Genomic DNA, 23,574 nt, shown 5'->3' on the forward strand with positions numbered 1-23,574 from the left:
TGCAGAGGATGGAGGCCGAGGTCGGGGCAGAGCTCTGCTTTCCACAGCTCCTCAACTCCTCCTGCAGGAAGCCCACACCTCACTGGTCTGAAGCTGTGATCCTGAACACTCTGCTGTCCTTCGTCTCTGTGCTCACTGTGACTCTCAACCTGCTCGTCATCATCGCAGTCTCTCACTTCAGGTAACGTTTATCATCTCATTTTAACACTCACTGTTGAGTTTTATTAACAACATCACATACGATGAAGTCTTCTCTTCCTCTGCAGGCAGCTCCACACTCCCACCAACATCCTCCTCCTCTCTCTGGCTGTCTCTGACTTCCTCGTGGGCCTCCTGCTGGTGCCGTTGGAAATCCTCAGACTGACATCCTGCTGGGTTTTCGGTGACCTCCTGTGTTCTCTATTATATGGTGTTTCTTTCACCGTCACTTCTGCCTCTATCGGAGGAATGGTTCTGATATCAGTGGACCGTTATGTTGCTATCTGTGACCCTCTGCGTTACAGCAGCAGGATCACAGAGAGAAGAGTTACAGTCTGCGTCTGTCTGTGCTGGTTCCTGTCTTTCCTTTACAGCAACCTCCTCTTAATGGATGATCTTGTTGAACCGGGCAGGTATCGTTTATGCTACGGAGAGTGTGTGATCTTCATTACCTTCATCACAGGAGTTTTTGACCTTGTTGTGACGTTTGTTGCTCCCATTACTGCCATCATAGTTCTGTATATGAGAGTGTTTGTTGTGGCTGTGTCTCAGGCTCGTGCCCTGCGCTCTCAGGTGGTCACAGCTGTAACACTCAAGTCTTCAATGACTGTGAGAGCAAAGAAGTCAGAGCTGAAAGCAGCCAGGACTCTGGGTGTTCTTGTAGTCGTGTTTGTGATTTGTTTCTGTCCGTATTACATCGTCAGCCTCGTTGATGAAAATCTGCTGAATGCTTCATTTGTGTCTTTTGTGATCTATCTGTTCCTGATTAACTCGTGCATCAACCCTCTGATTTACGCCTTGTTCTACCCCTGGTTCAGGAAATCTCTTAAACTCATTGTTACTCTTCGGATCCTGCAGCCGGGCTCCTGTGAGACCAACATCCTGTAGAGGGACTGTGGAGGTCTAAGCTGTACGAAGGACGTAGAAATATAATGAAATGAAAGCAATGCTTTTTCTTTTCCAGTCTGACTTTCATGTGACTTATTATTATTATTATTATTATTATTATTATTATTATTATTATTATTATTATTATTATTATTATTATTATTATTATTATTATTATTATTATTATTAATTTTAAAAAGAAGGATGAGCCATTCATACTTTCATGAACCATCATGTCTCATATGAAACACAACACTCCTGTTCTCCTCCAGGTGAGAGGAAAAGAGTCCCTGTGTTAATGGTCTGAGGAAAAGATGTGCAACAGAGATCAGGTTTGAATTGTGTCATTATGTTTTGCATTGAGTCACACCAAGCACCAAGACGTCTCTGTGTTAGGGAGTTAAACTTATATGCATCTTATTTGTTACTGTATGAGCTTTATGTTATTTATATCCCGAGAAAGTTGACCGTAAAATATTTAAATCACAGCCTTCAGTTGAAATCTTTGGAATAATGACAGAGGATGAGAGTGTTGCAGATGTACATGATCCTTAGGAAAGTAAAACATTTCATAATAAAGTCAAATAGTTGAAAATGTCTGCAGAAGTTCATTTCTTTTCTTAACATTTGTGATGCAACATGTGCATGTTTTTGTCTGCAGTTGCAGGAATACTCTCCAGTGTGTGAGTACAGAAAGTCTCTGTGGGAGGATTGTGCAACAGGTTCATGATGAAATGAAGACAGCCCCAGTGACTCTGAAAGATTTGTTGTTGTGATTGTTAGGTGGAAACCTTAAATCTAAATCTAGTCATCACTTCCATCTGGTTTATTATAAAAGATACAACGCCAAGATTTAATTCAAGGTCCTGAATCAGTCCATTGATCCTCTCATAACATGTGTCTGATTTATGAATGAAGAAGATAAAACATGTGCAATGAGAAGAAATGCAAAGGCAGTAGTGCCACCTTACAAGCTGAGGTTTGTCCATAACATCACTTTGAATAAGAGAACATTTGATTTGTATGAACTCAGATCAACAAGGATCCAATAGGAAAATAAATTTAGAGAGGAGATCTCAAAAGTGTTTCATTCATGTCTCCGAGTCAACAATGAGATCTGTTTGAAAGCAAAATGAGACTATAGCTTACAGTGGGGCAAACAAGTATTTAGTCAGCCACTGATGTGTCAAGTTCTCCAACTTAGAAAGATGAGAGAGGTCTGTCATTTTCATCAGAGGTACACTTCAACTATGAGAGACAAAATGAGAAAAAAAATCCAGGAAATCACATTGTAGGATTTTTAAAGAATTTATCTGTAAATTATGGTGGAAAATAAGTATTTGGTCATCCACAAACAAGCAAGATTTCTGTCTCTCACAGACCTGTAACTTCTTCTTTAAGAAGCTCTTCTGTCCTCCACTCGTTACCTGTATTAATGGCTCCTGTTTGAACTGGTTATCTGTATAAAGACACCTGTCCACAGCCTCAAACACTCAGACTCCAAACTCAACCATGGCCAAGACTAAAGAGCTTGGTCTCCTGTTTTTTTGAGCACAAACTTTAAAGACCTTGGGGACCTCTTAGACCAATATATGTTGATGAACAGAGCGTAATATGTCACCTTCAAAACAGCTCTCAGGAACAGATGGGTGACGTCACGGATACTGCGTCCATATTTTATACAGTCTATGAGTGTGACAGACAATACAGGGATGGTATGGATCTGTTCATGGGGGGGTCAGGGGTCAGCGTGATGCAGTCTGTGGCCTTCTTTACTGTTTAACAGTCTGATGGCGGTGGGCTCAAAGGAGCGTCTGAAGCGTTCAGTCTTGCACCGTGGTGGGATGATGCGCTGACTGAACGAGCTCCCCATCAGCCACAGCTCATCATGGAGAGGGTGAGAGGGGTTGTCCAGGATGGCTTGCAGTTTGTCCATCATCCTCCTCTCAGCCACTGACTCCAGACTGTCCAGTTCTAGGCCAACCACAGAGCGGGCCTTCTTTACCAGCTTGTTGAGCTTGCTGGCCTCGCCCGTCTTGGCCCCCCCCCCCCCCCCCCCCCCCCAGAGCACATAAGCTGTCATTAAAAGATAAAAGCGCTTCTTAAAGTTCATCAAATATTTAATCAGCTTTGTCTCACCGTCACATTTCTCCAAAGTGTAGAGGAAACACAACAAGACCGTGTCCTAACGTGTTCGTCTGGAGGTAAAAACCAAAGTAACATCAGAAGACGTAAAAAAAGCCACCGAGCAAAGTGACAGTCATGTTTTCAATGATTCTCTCTTCACATCTTCATCACCTGCTTGTGTTTCCTGTGTATATGAGAAAGTGTGGAGTAAAGCCATGACCGGCTCTCAGTTATTATCCGACATAACCTCAGTCAAAGCTCAGGCCAAGCTGCCCGTGATGAAACTATCACATTAAAACTTATATCCACAGATCAAACTTGTGTCAGATAATATCAGGGAGGGAGATCACTGAAGGACGCGAGCTCTCTGTAATGTGAAATATAAAGTGTGTTTCCTGTAAACATGAAACACTGAAGGGAGAACGTCTGAGAGAGAGAGATGATAGTGGGGACACGGATAGTAGTAGTTGGAGCAGCTGGAGTCTGGGACGTCCACAGCAGCAGAGATCCAGAGGAACCTACGAGACAAGGGAGCTCAGGGACTCCAGAAACTCTTTTTAATCAGTCATTGTTCAAGACGTGAAGTAACAAGTCTGTCATGATGTTGGGAATGCCGCACAATGATGCAACATGTCTACATTTTCTACATGGTGCTTCATTGGATGGTCTTGAGGAACACTTGCTGCATTGTACTACCTGTGTTTTTGAGAATCTTTGGGGGTTCAAATTAAAAGTTGCAATAAAATGAAGTAAGTTTAAGTGCATGGAACTTTGAGAGGCTGTTCTGCAGTTTGATGGTGTGCAACTGCAACTTTGAATAACATGAAAGATCCCTTAACTGGCTGAATAAACCAAAAGAGATCATGGCCTGCACTCACATGATCACATCAAGGTCAAACCAGGCCTGAGTGTGATTACATCACGTAGACCTCTACCCCCTTGAGGTGAGGACAGACACAGATAAATCAGCAGCACTCAGAGAGCTCAGGTCTAAAAGCTGCTGGAGATGCAGCTCTCTGCAGAGGATGGAGGCCGAGGTCAGAGCAGAGCTCTGCTTTCCACTGCTCCTCAACTCCTCCTGCAGGAAGCCCACACCTCACTGGTCTGAAGCTGTGATCCTGAACACTCTGCTGTCCTTCGTCTCTGTGCTCACTGTGACTCTCAACCTGCTCGTCATCATCGCAGTCTCTCACTTCAGGTAACGTTTATCATCTCATTTTAACACTCACTGTTGGTTTTATTAACAACATCACATACGATGAAGTCTTCTCTTCCTCTGCAGGCAGCTCCACACTCCCACCAACATCCTCCTCCTCTCTCTGGCTGTCTCTGACTACCTCGTGGGCCTCCTGCTGGTGCCGTTGGAAATCTTTAGACAAACATCCTGCTGGGTTTTCGGAGACCTCATGTGTTCTCTTTTCATTGATTTTTCTGTTGCTGTTACTAATGTCTCTATCGGAGGAATGGTTCTGATATCAGTGGACCGTTATGTTGCTATCTGTGACCCTCTGCGTTACAGCAGCAGGATCACAGAGAGAAGAGTTACAGTCTGCGTCTGTCTGTGCTGGTTCCTGTCTTTCCTTTACAGCAACCTCCTCTTAATGGATGATCTTGTTGAACCGGGCAGGTATCGTTTATGCTACGGAGAGTGTGTGATCGTCGTTACCTTCATCGCTGGAGTTTTTGACCTTGTTGTGACGTTTGTTGCTCCCATTACTGCCATCATAGTTCTGTATATGAGAGTGTTTGTTGTGGCTGTGTCTCAGGCTCGTGCCCTGCGCTCTCAGGTGGTCACAGCTGTAACACTCAAGTCTTCAATGACTGTGAGAGCAAAGAAGTCAGAGCTGAAAGCAGCCAGGACTCTGGGTGTTCTTGTAGTCGTGTTTGTGATTTGTTTCTGTCCGTATTACATCATCAGCCTCGTTGATGAAAATGTGCTGAATGCTTCATACTTGTCTTTTTTGATCTTTCTGTTCTATTTTAACTCGTGCATCAACCCTCTGATTTACGCCTTGTTCTACCCCTGGTTCAGGAAATCTCTTAAACTCATTGTTACTCTTCGGATCCTGCAGCCGGGCTCCTGTGAGACCAACATCCTGTAGAGGGACTGTGGAGGTCTAAGCTGTACGAAGGACGTAGAAATATAATGAAATGAAAGCAATGCTTTTTTCTTTTCCAGTCTGACTTTCATGTGACTTATTATTATTATTATTATTATTATTATTATTATTATTATTATTATTATTATTATTATTATTATTAATTTCCAAAGAAGGATGAGCCATGCATACTTTCATGAACCATCATGTCTCATATGAAACACAACACTCCTGTTCTCCTCCAGGTGAGAGGAAAAGAGTCCCTGTGTTAATGGTCTGAGGAAAATAGGTGCAACAGAGATCAGGTTTGAATTGTGTCATTATGTTTTGCATTGAGTCACACCAAGCACCAAGACGTCTCTCTGTTAGGGAGTTAAACTTATATGCATCTTATTTGTTACTGTATGAGCTTTATGCTATTTATATCCTGAGAAAGTTGACCGTAAAATATTTAAATCACAGCCTTCAGTTGAAATCTTTGGAATAATGACAGAGGATGAGAGTGTTGCAGATGTGCATGATCCTTAGGAAAGTAAAACATTTCATAACAAAGTCAATAGTTGAAAATGTCGCAGAAGTTCATTTCTTTTCTTAACATTTGTGATGCAACATGTGCATGTTTTTGTCTGCAATTGCAGGAATACTCTCCAGTGTGTGAGTACAGAAAGTCTCTGTGGGAGGATTGTGCAACAGGTTCATGATGAAATGAAGACAGCCCCAGTGACTCTGAAAGATTTGTTGTTGTGATTGTTAGGTGGAAACCGTAAATCTAAATCTAGTCATCAATTTCATCTGATAGATACAATCCCAAGGTTTTATTTAAAGTAATGTAAATATTTTATTTCACCTTATTTCATTTATTAATTAATTCATTTATTATTTGTTCAAATTTTCATCACTTTTATTTTATTTTATTCATTTATTTTAAGCATAGCATCTTATTTTCTTTTAATGGTTTAATATTTGAGTGTTTTATTATCTTAGTCCTTTATTTTATTTTGGTGAGTTTAACTTCCTGTGTTGAGTTTTAACATCTTATTTTTCCTCCAGTGTTTTTCATTAAGATATCATGAGAGAGTTTCCTCAGTTTGTTCAGAAACTTCTTTTTTATTTTCATTTATTTATTTATTTGTTTTATTGTTGTTATTATTATTGTTGCATATACTGTGCTCTTAACCTTAGGTTTCAGGGGTGGGTTTGGAGTTGGGGCTGGGGTTGGGACTAGGATGGGTGCATTTTTAATAATATATTTATATATATATATATACCCTTCTTTTTTAAATGTATTCTGTTTGAAGTTGTTTTTATGTACAGCACTTTGTGTTACAATGTCATTGTATAAAAAGTGCTTTATAAATAAAGTCTGATTGATTGATTGAATGATTTATTAAATCAGTCCATTGATCCTCTCACTACAAGTTTATGCTTCATATGAGGAAGATAAAACATATGCAGTGAGAGACTCCACATGCAGGAAGACTCAAGGTTTTTAATGCAAGGGTCAAATAAGAATGAGAGCAGACGAATGATGATGCGGGACTGCAACCTTACAAGCTGAGGGTTGCACATAACATAGCTTTGAATAAGAGAACATTTGATTTTTCATTCTATTATTAACAAAGACCCAACATCAAGACCGGATCAGATCCAGTCCCATCTTCCAGACAGGACTCAGTCTGATCTCATCTTAATCCACCATGAGCAGAGCACTTTGCAGCATTTAGCAAGTTACAGTGGCAAGGACAAACTTCCTTTAACAGGCAGAAACCTCCAGCAGGACCAGACTCATGTTAGACACACATCTGCTGAGACCGTGTTGGAGAGAGGGATAGAGAGAGATGAAGAGAGAGAGAGAGATGATAGTGGGGAGACGGATAGTAGTAGTTGGAGCATGTTTTTATTTCAGAGAGGCAGTTTGTGATAGTGGAGTGTGTTACAGTGGTTATGAATTTGGTTGAAATATACAGTCATGGCCAAAAGTTTTGAGAATGACACAACTATTAATTTTCACAAAGTCTGCTGTTTCAGTTTTTATAATGGCAATTTGCATATACTCCAGAATGTTATGAGGAGTGATCAGCTCAACTGCAATTAATTGCAAAGTCCCTCTTTGCCTTGAAAATGAACTTTATCACCAAAAACACATTTCCACTGCATTTCAGCCCTGCCACAAAAGGACCAGCTAACATCATTTCAATGACACACAGGTGTCACACACATTAACACAGGTGTGGGTGTTGATGAGGACAAGGCTGGCGATCAATCTGTCATGATTGAGTGACTGGACACTTTAAAAGGAAGATGGTGCATGACACCATTGTTCCTCATCTGTTAGCCATGGTTACCTGCAAGGAAACACGTGCAGCCATCATTGCATTGCACAAAAAGGGCCTAACAGGGAAGTTTATACCAGCGAGTAAGATTGCACCTCAGTCAACCGTCTATAGAATTATCAAGAACTTCAAGGAGAGAGGTTCAATTGTTGCCAAACAGGCTCCAGGGCGCCCAAGAAAGTCTAGCAAGCACCAGGACCGTCTCCTGAAGGTGTTACAGCTGCGGGATCGGGCCACCACCAGTGCAGAGCTTGCTCAGGAATGGCAGCAGGCAGGTGTGAGTGCATCTGCACGCACAGTGAGGCGAAGACTTTTGGAGGAAGGCCTGGTGTCAAGGAGGGCAGCAAAGAAGCCACTTCTCTCCAGTAAAAACATCAGGGACAGACTGATATTCTGCAGAAGGTACAGGGACTGGACTGCTGAGGACTGGGGTAAAGTCATTTTCTCTGATGAATCCCCTTTCCCATTGTTTGGGGCATCTGGAGGAAGGCTTGTTTGGAGAAGACGAGGTGAGCGCTACCATCAGTCCTGTCTCTTGCCAACAGTGAAGCATCCTGAGACCATTCATGTGTGGGGTTGCTTTTCGGTCAAGGGAGTGGGCTCTCTCACAATCTTGCCTAAAAAACACAGCCATGAATAAAGAATGGTACCAGAACGTCCTCCCAGAGCAACTTCTCCCAACCATCCAAGGGCAGTTTGGTGATGAAGAATGCCTTTTCCAGCATGATGGAGCACCTTGCCATAAAGCAAAAGTCATAACAAAATGGCTCGGGGAACAAAACATTAAGATTTTGGGCCCTTGGCCAGGAAACTCCCCAGATCTTAATCCCATTGAGAACTTGTGGTCAATCCTCAAGAGGCGGGTGGACAATCAAAAACCCACAAATTCTGACAAACTCCAAGCATTGATTATGCAAGAATGGACTGCCATCAGTCAGGATTTGGTCCAGAAGTTGATTGACAGCATGCCTGGGAGAATTGCAGAGGTCTTGAAAAAGAAGGGTCAACACTGCAAATATTGACTTATTGCATGAATTCTGTGTAATTCTCAATAAAAGCTTTTGATACTTATGAAATGCTTCTAATTGTATTTCATTATACCATAGAAACATCTGACAAAAACACCTAAAAACCCTGAAGCAGCAGACTTTGTGAAAATGTAATATTTGTGTCATTCTCAAAACTTTTGGCCATGACTGTAGAGCTGGATGTCATCAGCGTAGCAGTGAAAATGAAGGCCATGCTGACGGTTGATGTTACCAAGGGGGAGCAAGTAAATGATGAACAGGAGGGGACCAAGCACCGAACCCTGGGGGACGCCTTGAGCCAGAGGAGCAATGTTAGAGGTGCAGTTGTTGGTGTAAATGAACTGTTGACGGTCAGTGAGGTAGGATTTCAGCCAGGAGAGTGCAGTTCCAGTGATGTTGATGGTGTGCTCTAGCCGGGAGAGAAGAATCCAGAGGAACCTACGAGACAAGGGAGCTCAGGGACTCCAGAAAGGTCTATGGTTAGGAACTTTAATGGGACAGGGAGAGTTAAAGTGAGAGACAGGCAGACAGAGGGGAAGACAGGATCCCAGTGTGTCAGTCTAAGCCTATAGCAGCATAACTAAGACCTGGTCCAAGCTTGAGCCAGCTCTAACTATAAGTTTTTACATTTACTCTTCCCGCCTCGCCCGAAAAAGCCCTGTGCATAGCAGGCGACCCCTCCCAGCCCGTCTCACAGCCTCTTCAGCCTGCTGCCATCAAGAAGGAGAATATGCATTCTCCAGGCCAGAACCAGCAGACTGAGGGACAGAGTTATCCACCATTATATTTATTAGCTTACTTCTTTTAACTTTAGCTTATCTTTTTCTAGCTAGGTCTTTTTCATCCATTCTCTTCGTCTTGTGTGTATTTCCTATGTTTATCAGTTGTTGTCATTTATCAAATTCTCTGTATGTCTGGTGCATACTGCAGTTTTTAACAATAAAGAAGACTTTGACTTTATCAAAAGGGAAATGTTTGGAGCCTACTCTTAAAAGTAGAGAGGGTGTCTGCCTCCTGGACCCTGACTGGTAGGTGATTCCAAAGGAGAGGGGCCTGATGACTGAAGGCTCTAACCCCCATAGTGCTTTGAGAGACCATAGGTGCGAGTGGCATTGCACCCCCCGTATGTATGAGAATGAGATGAAATAAAATCTTGATTCTTTGGGGGATAGAATTCAAAGTTGCAATAAAATGAAGTAAGTTGAAGTGCATGAAACTTTGAGAGCCTGTTCTGCAGTTTGATGGTGTTCAACTGCAACTTTGAATAACGTGAAAGATCCCTTAACTGGCTGAATAAACCAAAAGAGATCATGGCCTGCACTCACATGATCACATCAAGGTCAAACCAGGCCTGAGCGTGATTACATCATGTAGACCTCTACCCCCTTGAGGTGAGGACAGACACAGATAAATCAGCAGCACTCAGAGAGCTCAGGTCTAAAAGCTGCTGGACATGCAGCTCTCTGCAGAGGATGGAGGCCGAGGTCGGGGCAGAGCTCTGCTTTCCACAGCTCCTCAACTCCTCCTGCAGGAAGCCCACACCTCACTGGTCTAAAGCTGTGATCCTGAACACTCTGCTGTCCTTCGTCTCTGTGCTCACTGTGACTCTCAACCTGCTCGTCATCATCGCAGTCTCTCACTTCAGGTAACGTTTATCATCTCATTTTAACACTCACTGTTGAGTTTTATTAACAACATCACATACGATGAAGTCTTCTCTTCCTCTGCAGGCAGCTCCACACTCCCACCAACATCCTCCTCCTCTCTCTGGCTGTCTCTGACTTCCTCGTGGGCCTCCTGCTGATGCCGATGGAAATCTTCAGACTGACATCCTGCTGGGTTTTTGGAGACCTCATGTGTTCTCTATTATTTGATGTTTCTTTCGTGATCACTTCTGCCTCTATCGGAGGAATGGTTCTGATATCAGTGGACCGTTATGTTGCTATCTGTGACCCTCTGCGTTACAGCAGCAGGATCACAGAGAGAAGAGTTACAGTCTGCGTCTGTCTGTGCTGGTTCCTGTCTCTCCTTTACAGCAACCTCCTCTTAATGGATGACCTTGTTGAACCGGGCAGGTATCGTTTATGCTACGGAGAGTGTGTGATCGTCATTACCTTCATCACAGGAGTTTTTGACCTTGTTGTGACGTTTGTTGCTCCCATTACTGCCATCATAGTTCTGTATATGAGAGTGTTTGTTGTGGCTGTGTCTCAGGCTCGTGCCCTGCGCTCTCAGGTGGTCACAGCTGTAACACTCAAGTCTTCAATGACTGTGAGAGCAAAGAAGTCAGAGCTGAAAGCAGCCAGGACTCTGGGTGTTCTTGTAGTCGTGTTTGTGATTTGTTTCTCTCCGTATTACATCTTCAGCCTCGTTGATGAAAATCTGCTGAATGCTTCATCTGTGTCTTTTGTGATCTATCTGTTCCTGATTAACTCGTGCATCAACCCTCTGATTTATGCCTTGTTCTACACCTGGTTCAGGAACGCTCTTAAACTCATTGTTACTCTTCGGATCCTGCAGCCGGGCTCCTGTGAGACCAACATCCTGTAGAGGGACTGTGGAGGTCTAAGCTGTACGAAGGACGTAGAAATATAATGAAATGAAAGCAATGCTTTTTTCTTTTCCAGTCTGACTTTCATGTGAATAACCAGCCTCACATTCAGGATTTAGAGTGGTTTCATCATACCAGGGGTACATGTGTCCTTTTTCTCTCAAACACAGCTTCACTGAAGAGACAAGCACTTCACTCTTTCTGTCTAGGGATCCTTTATGAGATAAGAAAGCTGAACAGAGGCAGGGAATGACATGCACTAACGGGGAATGGTCGATGAGGACTAAGGCCTCAAAATATGAGGCAGCCCTGCAAGCACCGGTTCACCTGTTTCATGTCACTTTGAATTCAGCATGCATGTCAGGAATGGAGAGTCTTGTTTGTTGTTATCATGTGAGAACACGATCAAACCAAACACAACAAAGCACCGTCTGAAATCTTTAATTCTCCAAAGAAGGATGAGCCATGCATACTTTCATGAACCATCATGTCTCATATGAAATACAAAACTCCTGTTCTCCTCCAGGTGAGAGGAAAAGAGTCACCATGTTTGAATTGTGTCATTATGGTTCGAGTCACACCAAGCACCAAGACGTCTCTCTGTGAGGCAGGTAAACTTATATGCATCTTTTTTTTTTTACTGTATGAGCTTTAGATTATTTCTATCCCAAGAAAGTTGACTTTAAAATGTTGAAATCACTGCAACCTGAGGTGCGAGTGGCAAGGACAAACTTCCTTTAACAGGCAGAAACCTCCAGCAGGACCAGACTCATGTTAGACACTCATCTGCTGAGACTGTGTTGGAGAGAGGGATAGAGGCAGATGAAGAGAGAGAGAGATGATAGTGGGGAGATGGATAGTAGTAGTTGTAGCAGCTGGAGTCTGGACCACGTCCACAGCAGCAGAGATCCAGAGGAACCTACGAGACAAGGGAGCTCAGGGACTCCAGAAAGATCTATGGTTAGGAACTTTAATGGGACAGGAAGAGTTAAAGTGAGAGACAGGCAGAGAGAGGAGAGAGAGGGGAAGACAGGATCCCAGTGTGTCAGTCTAAGCCTATAGCAGCATAACTAAGAGCTGGTCCAAGCTTGAGCCAGCTCTAACTATAAGTTTTTACATTTACTCTTCCCGCCTCGCCCGAAAAGCCCTGTGCATAGCAGGCGACCCCTCCCAGCCCGTCTCACAGCCTCTTCAGCCTGCTGCCATCAAGAAGGAGAATATGCATTCTCCAGGCCAGAACCAGCAGACTGAGGGACAGAGTTATCCACCATTATATTTATTAGCTTACTTCTTTTAACTTTAGCTTATCTTTTTCTAGCTAGGTCTTTTTCATCCATTCTCTTCGTCTTGTGTGTATTTCCTATGTTTATCAGTTGTTGTCATTTATCAAATTCTCTGTATGTCTGGTGCATACTGCAGTTTTTAACAATAAAGAAGACTTTGACTTTATCAAAAGGGAAATGTTTGGAGCCTACTCTTAAAAGTAGAAAGGGCGTCTGCCTCCTGGACCCTGACTGGTAGGTGATTCCAAAGGAGAGGGGCCTGATGACTAAAGGCTCTAACCCCCATAGTGCTTTGAGAGACCATAGGTGCGAGTGGCATTGCACCCCCCGTATGTATGAGAATGAGATGAAATAAAATCTTGATTCTTTGGGGGATAGAATTCAAAGTTGCAATAAAATGAAGTAAGTTGAAGTGCATGAAACTTTGAGAGGCTGTTCTGCAGTTTGATGGTGTTCAACTGCAACTTTGAATAACATGAAAGATCCCTTAACTGGCTGAATAAACCAAAAGATATCATGGCCTGCACTCACATGATCACATCAAGGTCAAACCAGGCCTGAGCGTGATTACATCACGTAGACCTCTACCCCCTTGAGGTGAGGACAGACACAGATAAATCAGCAGCACTCAGAGAGCTCAGGTCTAAAAGCTGCTGGACATGCAGCTCTCTGCAGAGGATGGAGGCCGAGGTCGGGGCAGAGCTCTGCTTTCCACAGCTCCTCAACTCCTCCTGCAGGAAGCCCACACCTCACTGGTCTGAAGCTGTGATCCTGAACACTCTGCTGTCCTTCGTCTCTGTGCTCACTGTGACTCTCAACCTGCTCGTCATCATCGCAGTCTCTCACTTCAGGTAACGTTTATCATCTCATTTTAACACTCACTGTTGAGTTTTATTAACAACATCACATACGATGAAGTCTTCTCTTCCTCTGCAGGCAGCTCCACACTCCCACCAACATCCTCCTCCTCTCTCTGGCTGTCTCTGACTTCCTCGTGGGCCTCCTGCTGCTGCCGTTGGAAATCTTCAGACTGACATCCTGCTGGGTTTTTGGAGACCTCACGTGTTCTCTGTTCGTTGATGTTTCTTTCGTGATCACTTCTGCCTCAGTAGGAGTCATGGTTCTGATATCAGTGGACCGTTATGTTGCTATCTGTGACCCTCTGCGTTACAGCAGCAGGATCACAGAGAGAAGAGTTACAGTCTGCGTCTGTCTGTGCTGGTTCCTGTCTCTCCTTTACAGCAACCTCCTCTTAATGGACGATCTTGTTAAACCGGGCAGGTATCGTTTATGCTACGGAGAGTGTGTGATCTTCATTAACTTCATCACGGGAGTTTTTGACTTTGTTGTGACGTTTGTTGCTCCCATTACTGCCATCATAGTTCTGTATATGAGAGTGTTTGTTGTGGCTGTGTCTCAGGCTCGTGCCCTGCGCTCTCAGGTGGTCACAGCTGTAACACTCAAGTCTTCAATGACTGTGAGAGCAAAGAAGTCAGAGCTGAAAGCAGCCAGGACTCTGGGTGTTCTTGTAGTCGTGTTTGTGATTTGTTTCTCTCCTTATTACATCGTCAGCCTCGTTGATGAAAATGTGCTGAATGCTTCATCTATGTCTTTTGTGAACTATCTGTTCCTGATTAACTCGTGCATCAACCCTCTGATTTACGCCTTGTTCTACCCCTGGTTCAGGAACGCTCTTAAACTCATTGTTACTCTTCGGATCCTGCAGCCGGGCTCCTGTGAGACCAACATCCCGTAGAGGGACTGTGGAGGTCTAAGCTGTACGAAGGACGTAGAAATATAATGAAATGAAAGCAATGCTTTTTTCTTTTCCAGTCTGACTTTCATGTGAATAACCAGCCTCACATTCAGGATTTAAAGTGGTTTCATCATACCAGGGGTACATGTGTCCTTTTTCTCTCAAACACAGCTTCACTGAAGAGACAAGCACTTCACTCTTTCTGTCTAGGGATCCTTTATGAGATAAGAAAGCTGAAGAGAGGCAGGGAATGACATGCACTAACGGGGAATGGTTGATGAGGACTAAGGCCTCAAAATATGAGGCAGCCCTGCAAGCACCGGTTCACCTGTTTCATGTCACTTTGAATTCAGCATGCATGTCAGGAATGGGGAGTCTTGTTTGTTGTTATCATGTGAGAACACGGTCAAACCAAACACAACAAAGCACCGTCTGAAATCTTTAATTCTCCAAAGAAGGATGAGCCATGCATACTTTCATGAACCATCATGTCTCATATGAAACACAACACTCCTGTTCTCCTCCAGGTGAGAGGAAAAGAGTCCCTGTGTTAATGGTCTGAGGAAAAGAGGTGCAACAGAGATCAGGTTTGAATTGTGTCATTATGTTTTGCATTGAGTCACACCAAGCACCAAGACGTCTCTCTGTTAGGGAGTTAAAATTATATGCATCTTATATGTTACTGTATGAGCTTTATGCTATTTATATCCTGAGAAAGTTGACCGTAAAATATTTAAATCACAGCCTTCAGTTGAAATCTTTGGAATAATGACAGAGGATGAGAGTGTTGCAGATGTGCATGATCCTTAGGAAAGTAAAACATTTCATAACAAAGTCAAATAGTTGAAAATGTCTGCAGAAGTTCATTTCTTTTCTTAACATTTGTGATGCAACATGTGCATGTTTTTGTCTGCAATTGCAGGAATACTCTCCAGTGTGTGAGTACAGAAAGTCTCTGTGGGAGGATTGTGCAACAGGTTCATGATGAAATGAAGACAGCCCCAGTGACTCTGAAAGATTTGTTGTTGTGATTGTTAGGTGGAAACCTTAAATCTAAATCTAGTCATCAATTTCATCTGATAGATACAATCCCAAGGTTTTATTTAAAGTAATGTAAATATTTTATTTCACCTTATTTCATTTATTAATTAATTAATTTATTATTTGTTCAAATTTTCATCACTTTTATTTTATTTTATTCATTTATTTTAAGCATAGCATCTTATTTTCTTTTAATGGTTTAATATTTGAGTGTTTTATTATCTTAGTCCTTTATTTTATTTTGGTGAGTTTAACTTCCTGTGTTGAGTTTTAACATCTTATTTTTCCTCCAGTGTTTTTCATTAAGATATCATGAGAGAGTTTCCTCAGTTTGTTCAGAAACTTCTTTTTTATTTTTCATTTATTTATTTATTTTATTTTTATTGTTGTTATTATTATTGTTGCATATACTGTGCTCTTAACCTTAGGTTTCAGGGGTGGGTTTGGAGTTGGGGCTGGGGTTGGGACTAGGATGGGGGGCATTTTTAATAATATATTTATATATATATATACCCTTCTTTTTTAAATGTATTCTGTTTGAAGTTGTTTTTATGTACAGCACTTTGTGTTACAATGTCATTGTATAAAAAGTGCTTTATAAATAAAGTCTGATTGATTGATTGAATGATTTATTAAATCAGTCCATTGATCCTCTCACTACAAGTTTATGCTTCATATGAGGAAGATAAAACATATGCAGTGAGAGACTCCACATGCAGGAAGACTCAAGGTTTTTAATGCAAGGGTCAAATAAGAATGAGAGCAGACGAATGATGATGCAGGACTGCAACCTTACAAGCTGAGGGTTGCACATAACATAGCTTTGAATAAGAGAACATTTGATTTTTTCATTCTATTATTAACAAAGACCCAACATCAAGACCGGATCAGATCCAGTCCCATCTTCCAGGCCGGACTCAGTCTGATCTCATCTTAATCCACCATGAGCAGAGCACTTTGCAGCATTTAGCAAGTTACAGTGGCAAGGACAAACTTCCTTTAACAGGCAGAAACCTCCAGCAGGACCAGACTCATGTTAGACACACATCTGCTGAGACCAGGTTGGAGAGAGGGATAGAGGGAGATGAAGAGAGAGAGAGATGATAGTGGGGAGACGGATAGTAGTAGTTGGAGCATGTTTTTATTTCAGAGAGGCAGTTTGTGATAGTGGAGTGTGTTACAGTGGTTATGAATTTGGTTGAAATATACAGTCATGGCCAAAAGTTTTGAGAATGACACAACTATTAATTTTCACAAAGTCTGCTGTTTCAGTTTTTATAATGGCAATTTGCATATACTCCAGAATGTTATGAGGAGTGATCAGCTCAACTGCAATTAATTGCAAAGTCCCTCTTTGCCTTGAAAATGAACTTTATCACCAAAAACACATTTCCACTGCATTTCAGCCCTGCCACAAAAGGACCAGCTAACATCATTTCAATGACACACAGGTGTCACACACATTAACACAGGTGTGGGTGTTGATGAGGACAAGGCTGGCTATCAATCTGTCATGATTGAGTGACTGGACACTTTAAAAGGAAGATGGTGCATGACACCATTGTTCCTCATCTGTTAGCCATGGTTACCTGCAAGGAAACACGTGCAGCCATCATTGCATTGCACAAAAAGGGCCTAACAGGGAAGTTTATAGCAGCGAGTAAGATTGCACCTCAGTCAACCGTCTATCCAATTATCAAGAACTTCAAGGAGAGAGGTTCAATTGTTGCCAAACAGGCTCCAGGGCGCCCAAGAAAGTCTAGCAAGCACCAGGACCGTCTCCTGAAGGTGTTACAGCTGCGGGATCGGGCCACCACCAGTGCAGAGCTTGCTCAGGAATGGCAGCAGGCAGGTGTGAGTGCATCTGCACGCACAGTGAGGCGAAGACTTTTGGAGGAAGGCCTGGTGTCAAGGAGGGCAGCAAAGAAGCCACTTCTCTCCAGTAAAAACATCAGGGACAGACTGATATTCTGCAGAAGGTACAGGGACTGGACTGCTGAGGACTGGGGTAAAGTCATTTTCTCTGATGAATCCCCTTTCCGATTGTTTGGGGCATCTGGAGGAAGGCTTGTTTGGAGAAGACGAGGTGAGCGCTACCATCAGTCCTGTCTCTTGCCAACAGTGAAGCATCCTGAGACCATTCATGTGTGGGGTTGCTTTTCGGTCAAGGGAGTGGGCTCTCTCACAATCTTGCCTAAAAACACAGCCATGAATAAAGAATGGTACCAGAACGTCCTCCCAGAGCAACTTCTCCCAACCATCCAAGGGCAGTTTGGTGATGAAGAATGCCTTTTCCAGCATGATGGAGCACCTTGCCATAAAGCAAAAGTCATAACAAAATGGCTCGGGGAACAAAACATTAAGATTTTGGGCCCTTGGCCAGGAAACTCCCCAGATCTTAATCCCATTGAGAACTTGTGGTCAATCCTCAAGAGGCGGGTGGACAATCAAAAACCCACAAATTCTGACAAACTCCAAGCATTGATTATGCAAGAATGGACTGCCATCAGTCAGGATTTGGTCCAGAAGTTGATTGACAGCATGCCAGGGAGAATTGCAGAGGTCTTGAAAAAGAAGGGTCAACACTGCAAATATTGACTTATTGCATGAATTCTGTGTAATTCTCAATAAAAGCTTTTGATACTTATGAAATGCTTCTAATTGTATTTCATTATACCATAGAAACATCTGACAAAAACACCTAAAAACCCTGAAGCAGCAGACTTTGTGAAAATGTAATATTTGTGTCATTCTCAAAACTTTTGGCCATGACTGTAGAGCTGGATGTCATCAGCGTAGCAGTGAAAATGAAGGCCATGCTGACGGTTGATGTTACCAAGGGGGAGCAAGTAAATGATGAACAGGAGGGGACCAAGCACCGAACCCTGGGGGACGCCTTGAGCCAGAGGAGCAATGTTAGAGGTGCAGTTGTTGGTGTAAATGAACTGTTGACGGTCAGTGAGGTAGGATTTCAGCCAGGAGAGTGCAGTTCCAGTGATGTTGATGGTGTGCTCTAGCCGGGAGAGAAGAATCCAGAGGAACCTACGAGACAAGGGAGCTCAGGGACAAGGGAGCTCAGGGACTTCAGAAAGGTCTATGGTTAGGAACTTTAATGGGACAGGGAGAGTTAAAGTGAGAGACAAGCAGACAGAGGGGAAGACAGGATCCCAGTGTGTCAGTCTAAGCCTATAGCAGCATAACTAAGACCTGGTCCAAGCTTGAGCCAGCTCTAACTATAAGTTTTTACATTTACTCTTCCCGCCTCGCCCGAAAAGCCCTGTGCATAGCAGGCGACCCCTCCCAGCCCGTCTCACAGCCTCTTCAGCCTGCTGCCATCAAGAAGGAGAATATGCATTCTCCAGGCCAGAACCAGCAGACTGAGGGACAGAGTTATCCACCATTATATTTATTAGCTTACTTCTTTTAACTTTAGCTTATCTTTTTCTAGCTAGGTCTTTTTCATCCATTCTCTTCGTCTTGTGTGTATTTCCTATGTTTATCAGTTGTTGTCATTTATCAAATTCTCTGTATGTCTGGTGCATACTGCAGTTTTTAACAATAAAGAAGACTTTGACTTTATCAAAAGGGAAATGTTTGGAGCCTACTCTTAAAAGTAGAAGAGGGTGTCTGCCTCCTGGACCCTGACTGGTAGGTGATTCCAAAGGAGAGGGGCCTGATGACTGAAGGCTCTAACCCCCATAGTGCTTTGAGAGACCATAGGTGCGAGTGGCATTGCACCCCCCGTCTGTATGAGAATGAGATGAAATAAAATCTTGATTCTTTGGGGGATAGAATTCAAAGTTGCAATAAAATGAAGTAAGTTGAAGTGCATGAAACTTTGAGAGGCTGTTCTGCAGTTTGATGGTGTGCAACTGCAACTTTGAATAACATGAAAGATCCCTTAACTGGCTGAATAAACCAAAAGAGATCATGGCCTGCACTCACATGATCACATCAAGGTCAAACCAGGCCTGAGCGTGATTACATCACTGTAGACCTCTACCCACTTGAGGTAAAGTCAGACACAGATAAATCAGCAGCACTCAGAGAGCTCAGGTCTAAAAGCTGCCGGAGATGCAGCTCTCTGCAGAGGATGGAGGCCGATGTTGAAGCAGAGCTCTGCTTTCCACAGCTCCTCAACTCCTCCTGCAGGAAGCCCACACCTCACTGGTCTGAAGCTGTGATCCTGAACACTCTGCTGTCCTTCGTCTCTGTGCTCACTGTGACTCTCAACCTGCTCGTCATCATCGCAGTCTCTCACTTCAGGTAACGTTTATCATCTCATTTTAACACTCACTGTTGAGTTTTATTAACAACATCACATACGATGAAGTCTTCTCTTCCTCTGCAGGCAGCTCCACACTCCCACCAACATCCTCCTCCTCTCTCTGGCTGTCTCTGACTTCCTCGTGGGCCTCCTGCTGATGCCGATGGAAATCTTCAGACTGACATCCTGCTGGGTTTTTGGAGACCTCATGTGTTCTCTATTATTTGATGTTTCTTTCGTGATCACTTCTGCCTCTATCGGAGGAATGGTTCTGATATCAGTGGACCGTTATGTTGCTATCTGTGACCCTCTGCGTTACAGCAGCAGGATCACAGAGAGAAGAGTTACAGTCTGCGTCTGTCTGTGCTGGTTCCTGTCTCTCCTTTACAGCAACCTCCTCTTAATGGATGACCTTGTTGAACCGGGCAGGTATCGTTTATGCTACGGAGAGTGTGTGATCGTCATTACCTTCATCACAGGAGTTTTTGACCTTGTTGTGACGTTTGTTGCTCCCATTACTGCCATCATAGTTCTGTATATGAGAGTGTTTGTTGTGGCTGTGTCTCAGGCTCGTGCCCTGCGCTCTCAGGTGGTCACAGCTGTAACACTCAAGTCTTCAATGACTGTGAGAGCAAAGAAGTCAGAGCTGAAAGCAGCCAGGACTCTGGGTGTTCTTGTAGTCGTGTTTGTGATTTGTTTCTCTCCTTATTACATCTTCAGCCTCGTTGATGAAAATCTGCTGAATGCTTCATTTGTGTCTTTTGTGATCTATCTGTTCCTGATTAACTCGTGCATCAACCCTCTGATTTATGCCTTGTTCTACACCTGGTTCAGGAACGCTCTTAAACTCATTGTTACTCTTCGGATCCTGCAGCCGGGCTCCTGTGAGACCAACATCCTGTAGAGGGACTGTGGAGGTCTAAGCTGTACGAAGGACGTAGAAATATAATGAAATGAAAGCAATGCTTTTTTCTTTTCCAGTCTGACTTTCATGTGAATAACCAGCCTCACATTCAGGATTTAGAGTGGTTTCATCATACCAGGGGTACATGTGTCCTTTTTCTCTCAAACACAGCTTCACTGAAGAGACAAGCACTTCACTCTTTCTGTCTAGGGATCCTTTATGAGATAAGAAAGCTGAAGAGAGGCAGGGAATGACATGCACTAACGGGGAATGGTCGATGAGGACTAAGGCCTCAAAATATGAGGCAGCCCTGCAAGCACCGGTTCACCTGTTTCATGTCACTTTGAATTCAGCATGCATGTCAGGAATGGAGAGTCTTGTTTGTTGTTATCATGTGAGAACACGATCAAACCAAACACAACAAAGCACCGTCTGAAATCTTTAATTCTCCAAAGAAGGATGAGCCATGCATACTTTCATGAACCATCATGTTTCATATGAAATACAAAACTCCTGTTCTCCTCCAGGTGAGAGGAAAAGAGTCACCATGTTTGAATTGTGTCATTATGGTTCGAGTCACACCGAGCACCAAGACGTCTCTCTGTGAGGCAGGTAAACTTATATGCATCTTCTTTTTTTTTACTGTATGAGCTTTAGATTATTTCTATCCCAAGAAAGTTGACTTTAAAATGTTGAAATCACTGCAACCTGAGGTGTGAGTGGCAAGGACAAACTTCCTTTAACAGGCAGAAACCTCCAGCAGGACCAGACTCATGTTAGACACTCATCTGCTGAGATTGTGTTGGAGAGAGGGATAGAGGCAGATGAAGAGAGAGAGAGATGATAGTGGGGAGATGGATAGTAGTAGTTGTAGCAGCTGGAGTCTGGACCACGTCCACAGCAGCAGAGATCCAGAGGAACCTACGAGACAAGGGAGCTCAGGGACTCCAGAAAGATCTATGGTTAGGAACTTTAATGGGACAGGAAGAGTTAAAGTGAGAGACAGGCAGAGAGAGGAGAGAGAGGGGAAGACAGGATCCCAGTGTGTCAGTCTAAGCCTATAGCAGCATAACTAAGACCTGGTCCAAGCTTGAGCCAGCTCTAACTATAAGTTTTTACATTTACTCTTCCCGCCTCGCCCGAAAAGCCCTGTGCATAGCAGGCGACCCCTCCCACCCGTCTCACAGCCTCTTCTGCCTGCTGCCATCAGGAAGGAGAATATGCATTCTCCAGGCCAGAACCAGCAGACTGAGGGACAGAGTTATCCACCATTATATTTATTAGCTTACTTCTTTTAACTTTAGCTTATCTTTTTCTAGCTAGGTCTTTTTCATCCATTCTCTTCGTCTTGTGTGTATTTCCTATGTTTATCAGTTGTTGTCATTTATCAAATTCTCTGTATGTCTGGTGCATACTGCAGTTTTTAACAATAAAGAAGACTTTGACTTTATCAAAAGGGAAATGTTTGGAGCCTACTCTTAAAAGTAGAAAGGGCGTCTGCCTCCTGGACCCTGACTGGTAGGTGATTCCAAAGGAGAGGGGCCTGATGACTGAAGGCTCTAACCCCCATAGTGCTTTGAGAGACCATAGGTGTGAGTGGCATTGCACCCCCCGTATGTATGAGAATGAGATGAAATAAAATCTTGATTCTTTGGGGGATAGAATTCAAAGTTGCAATAAAATGAAGTAAGTTGAAGTGCATGAAACTTTGAGAGGCTGTTCTGCAGTTTGATGGTGTGCAACTGCAACTTTGAATAACATGAAAGATCCCTTAACTGGCTGAATAAACCAAAAGAGATCATGGCCTGCACTCACATGATCACATCAAGGTCAAACCAGGCCTGCGCGTGATTACATCACGTAGACCTCTACCCCCTTGAGGTGAGGACAGACACAGATAAATCAGCAGCACTCAGAGAGCTCAGGTCTAAAAGCTGCTGAGATGCAGCTCTCTGCAGAGGATGGAGGCCGAGGTCAGGGGCAGAGCTCTGCTTTCCACTAGCTCCTCAACTCCTCCTGCAGGAAGCCCACACCTCACTGGTCTGAAAGCTGTGATCCTGAACACTCTGCTGTCCTTCGTCTCTGTGCTCACTGTGACTCTCAACCTGCTCGTCATCATCGCAGTCTCTCACTTCAGGTAACGTTTATCATCTCATTTTAACACTCACTGTTGAGTTTTATTAACAACATCACATACGATGAAGTCTTCTCTTCCTCTGCAGGCAGCTCCACACTCCCACCAACATCCTCCTCCTCTCTCTGGCTGTCTCTGACTTCCTCGTGGGCCTCCTGCTGGTGCAGGTGGAAATCTTCAGACAGACATCTTGCTGGGTTTTTGGAGACCTCATGTGTTCTCTGTTCGTTGATGTTTCTTTCGTGATCACTTCTGCCTCAGTAGGAGTCATGGTTCTGATATCAGTGGACCGTTATGTTGCTATCTGTGACCCTCTGCGTTACAGCAGCAGGATCACAGAGAGAAGAGTTACAGTCTGTGTCTGTCTGTGCTGGTTCCTGTCTCTCCTTTACAGCAACCTCCTCTTCATGGATGACCTTGTTAAACCGGGCAGGTATCGTTTATGCTACGGAGAGTGTGTGATCTTCATTAACGTCATCACGGGAGTTTTTGACCTTTGTTGTGACGTTTTTTGCTCCCATTACTGCCATCATAGTTCTGTATATGAGAGTGTTTGTTGTGGCTGTGTCTCAGGCTCGTGCCCTGCGCTCTCAGGTGGTCACAGCTGTAACACTCAAGTCTTCAATGACTGTGAGAGCAAAGAAGTCAGAGCTGAAAGCAGCCAGGACTCTGGGTGTTCTTGTAGTCGTGTTTGTGATTTGTTTCTGTCCGTATTACATCGTCAGCCTCGTTGATGAAAATCTGCTGAATGCTTCATTTGTGTCTTTTGTGATCTATCTGTTCCTGATTAACTCGTGCATCAACCCTCTGATTTACGCCTTGTTCTACCCCTGGTTCAGGAAATCTCTTAAACTCATTGTTACTCTTCGGATCCTGCAGCCGGGCTCCTGTGAGACCAACATCCTGTAGAGGGACTGTGGAGGTCTAAGCTGTACGAAGGACGTAGAAATATAATGAAATGAAAG

At 43.5% G+C, this 23,574-nt stretch overlaps 6 protein-coding genes across 6 annotated transcripts; all 6 read left to right on the plus strand.

Moving 5' to 3' along the window:
• Window positions 1-1,111, plus strand: LOC117820519 (trace amine-associated receptor 13c-like). Its single transcript, XM_034694331.1, has 2 exons — window positions 1-181; window positions 267-1,111. Exons 1-2 carry the CDS (start codon window positions 9-11, stop codon window positions 1,084-1,086), a joined length of 993 nt encoding a protein of 330 aa, XP_034550222.1. The 5' UTR covers window positions 1-8; the 3' UTR covers window positions 1,087-1,111.
• A 3,099-nt stretch (window positions 1,112-4,210) lies between these two features.
• Window positions 4,211-5,383, plus strand: LOC117820535 (trace amine-associated receptor 13c-like). Its single transcript, XM_034694352.1, has 2 exons — window positions 4,211-4,411; window positions 4,496-5,383. Exons 1-2 carry the CDS (start codon window positions 4,239-4,241, stop codon window positions 5,313-5,315), a joined length of 993 nt encoding a protein of 330 aa, XP_034550243.1. The 5' UTR covers window positions 4,211-4,238; the 3' UTR covers window positions 5,316-5,383.
• Window positions 5,384-10,145: 4,762 nt separating this feature from the next.
• On the plus strand, window positions 10,146-11,443 carry LOC117820528 (trace amine-associated receptor 13c-like). The gene is made up of 2 exons (XM_034694344.1): window positions 10,146-10,318; window positions 10,404-11,443. The coding sequence occupies exons 1-2, from the start codon at window positions 10,146-10,148 to the stop codon at window positions 11,221-11,223; spliced, it is 993 nt and encodes a 330-aa protein (XP_034550235.1). The 3' UTR covers window positions 11,224-11,443.
• A 1,742-nt stretch (window positions 11,444-13,185) lies between these two features.
• On the plus strand, window positions 13,186-14,263 carry LOC117820339 (trace amine-associated receptor 13c-like). Its single transcript, XM_034694068.1, has 2 exons — window positions 13,186-13,358; window positions 13,444-14,263. Exons 1-2 carry the CDS (start codon window positions 13,186-13,188, stop codon window positions 14,261-14,263), a joined length of 993 nt encoding a protein of 330 aa, XP_034549959.1.
• Window positions 14,264-19,397: 5,134 nt separating this feature from the next.
• Window positions 19,398-20,725, plus strand: LOC117820459 (trace amine-associated receptor 13c-like). Its single transcript, XM_034694234.1, has 2 exons — window positions 19,398-19,570; window positions 19,656-20,725. The coding sequence occupies exons 1-2, from the start codon at window positions 19,398-19,400 to the stop codon at window positions 20,473-20,475; spliced, it is 993 nt and encodes a 330-aa protein (XP_034550125.1). The 3' UTR covers window positions 20,476-20,725.
• A 316-nt stretch (window positions 20,726-21,041) lies between these two features.
• On the plus strand, window positions 21,042-23,574 carry LOC117820340 (trace amine-associated receptor 13c-like). Its single transcript, XM_034694069.1, is given in 6 exon segments — window positions 21,042-21,087; window positions 22,424-22,476; window positions 22,478-22,525; window positions 22,527-22,612; window positions 22,698-23,106; window positions 23,108-23,574. Coding segments are annotated over 6 exon segments (1,053 nt in total). The 3' UTR covers window positions 23,519-23,574.

Source organism: Notolabrus celidotus, chromosome 10 (genome assembly GCF_009762535.1).
Source record: "Notolabrus celidotus isolate fNotCel1 chromosome 10, fNotCel1.pri, whole genome shotgun sequence".
Lineage (NCBI taxonomy): Eukaryota > Metazoa > Chordata > Actinopteri > Labriformes > Labridae > Notolabrus > Notolabrus celidotus.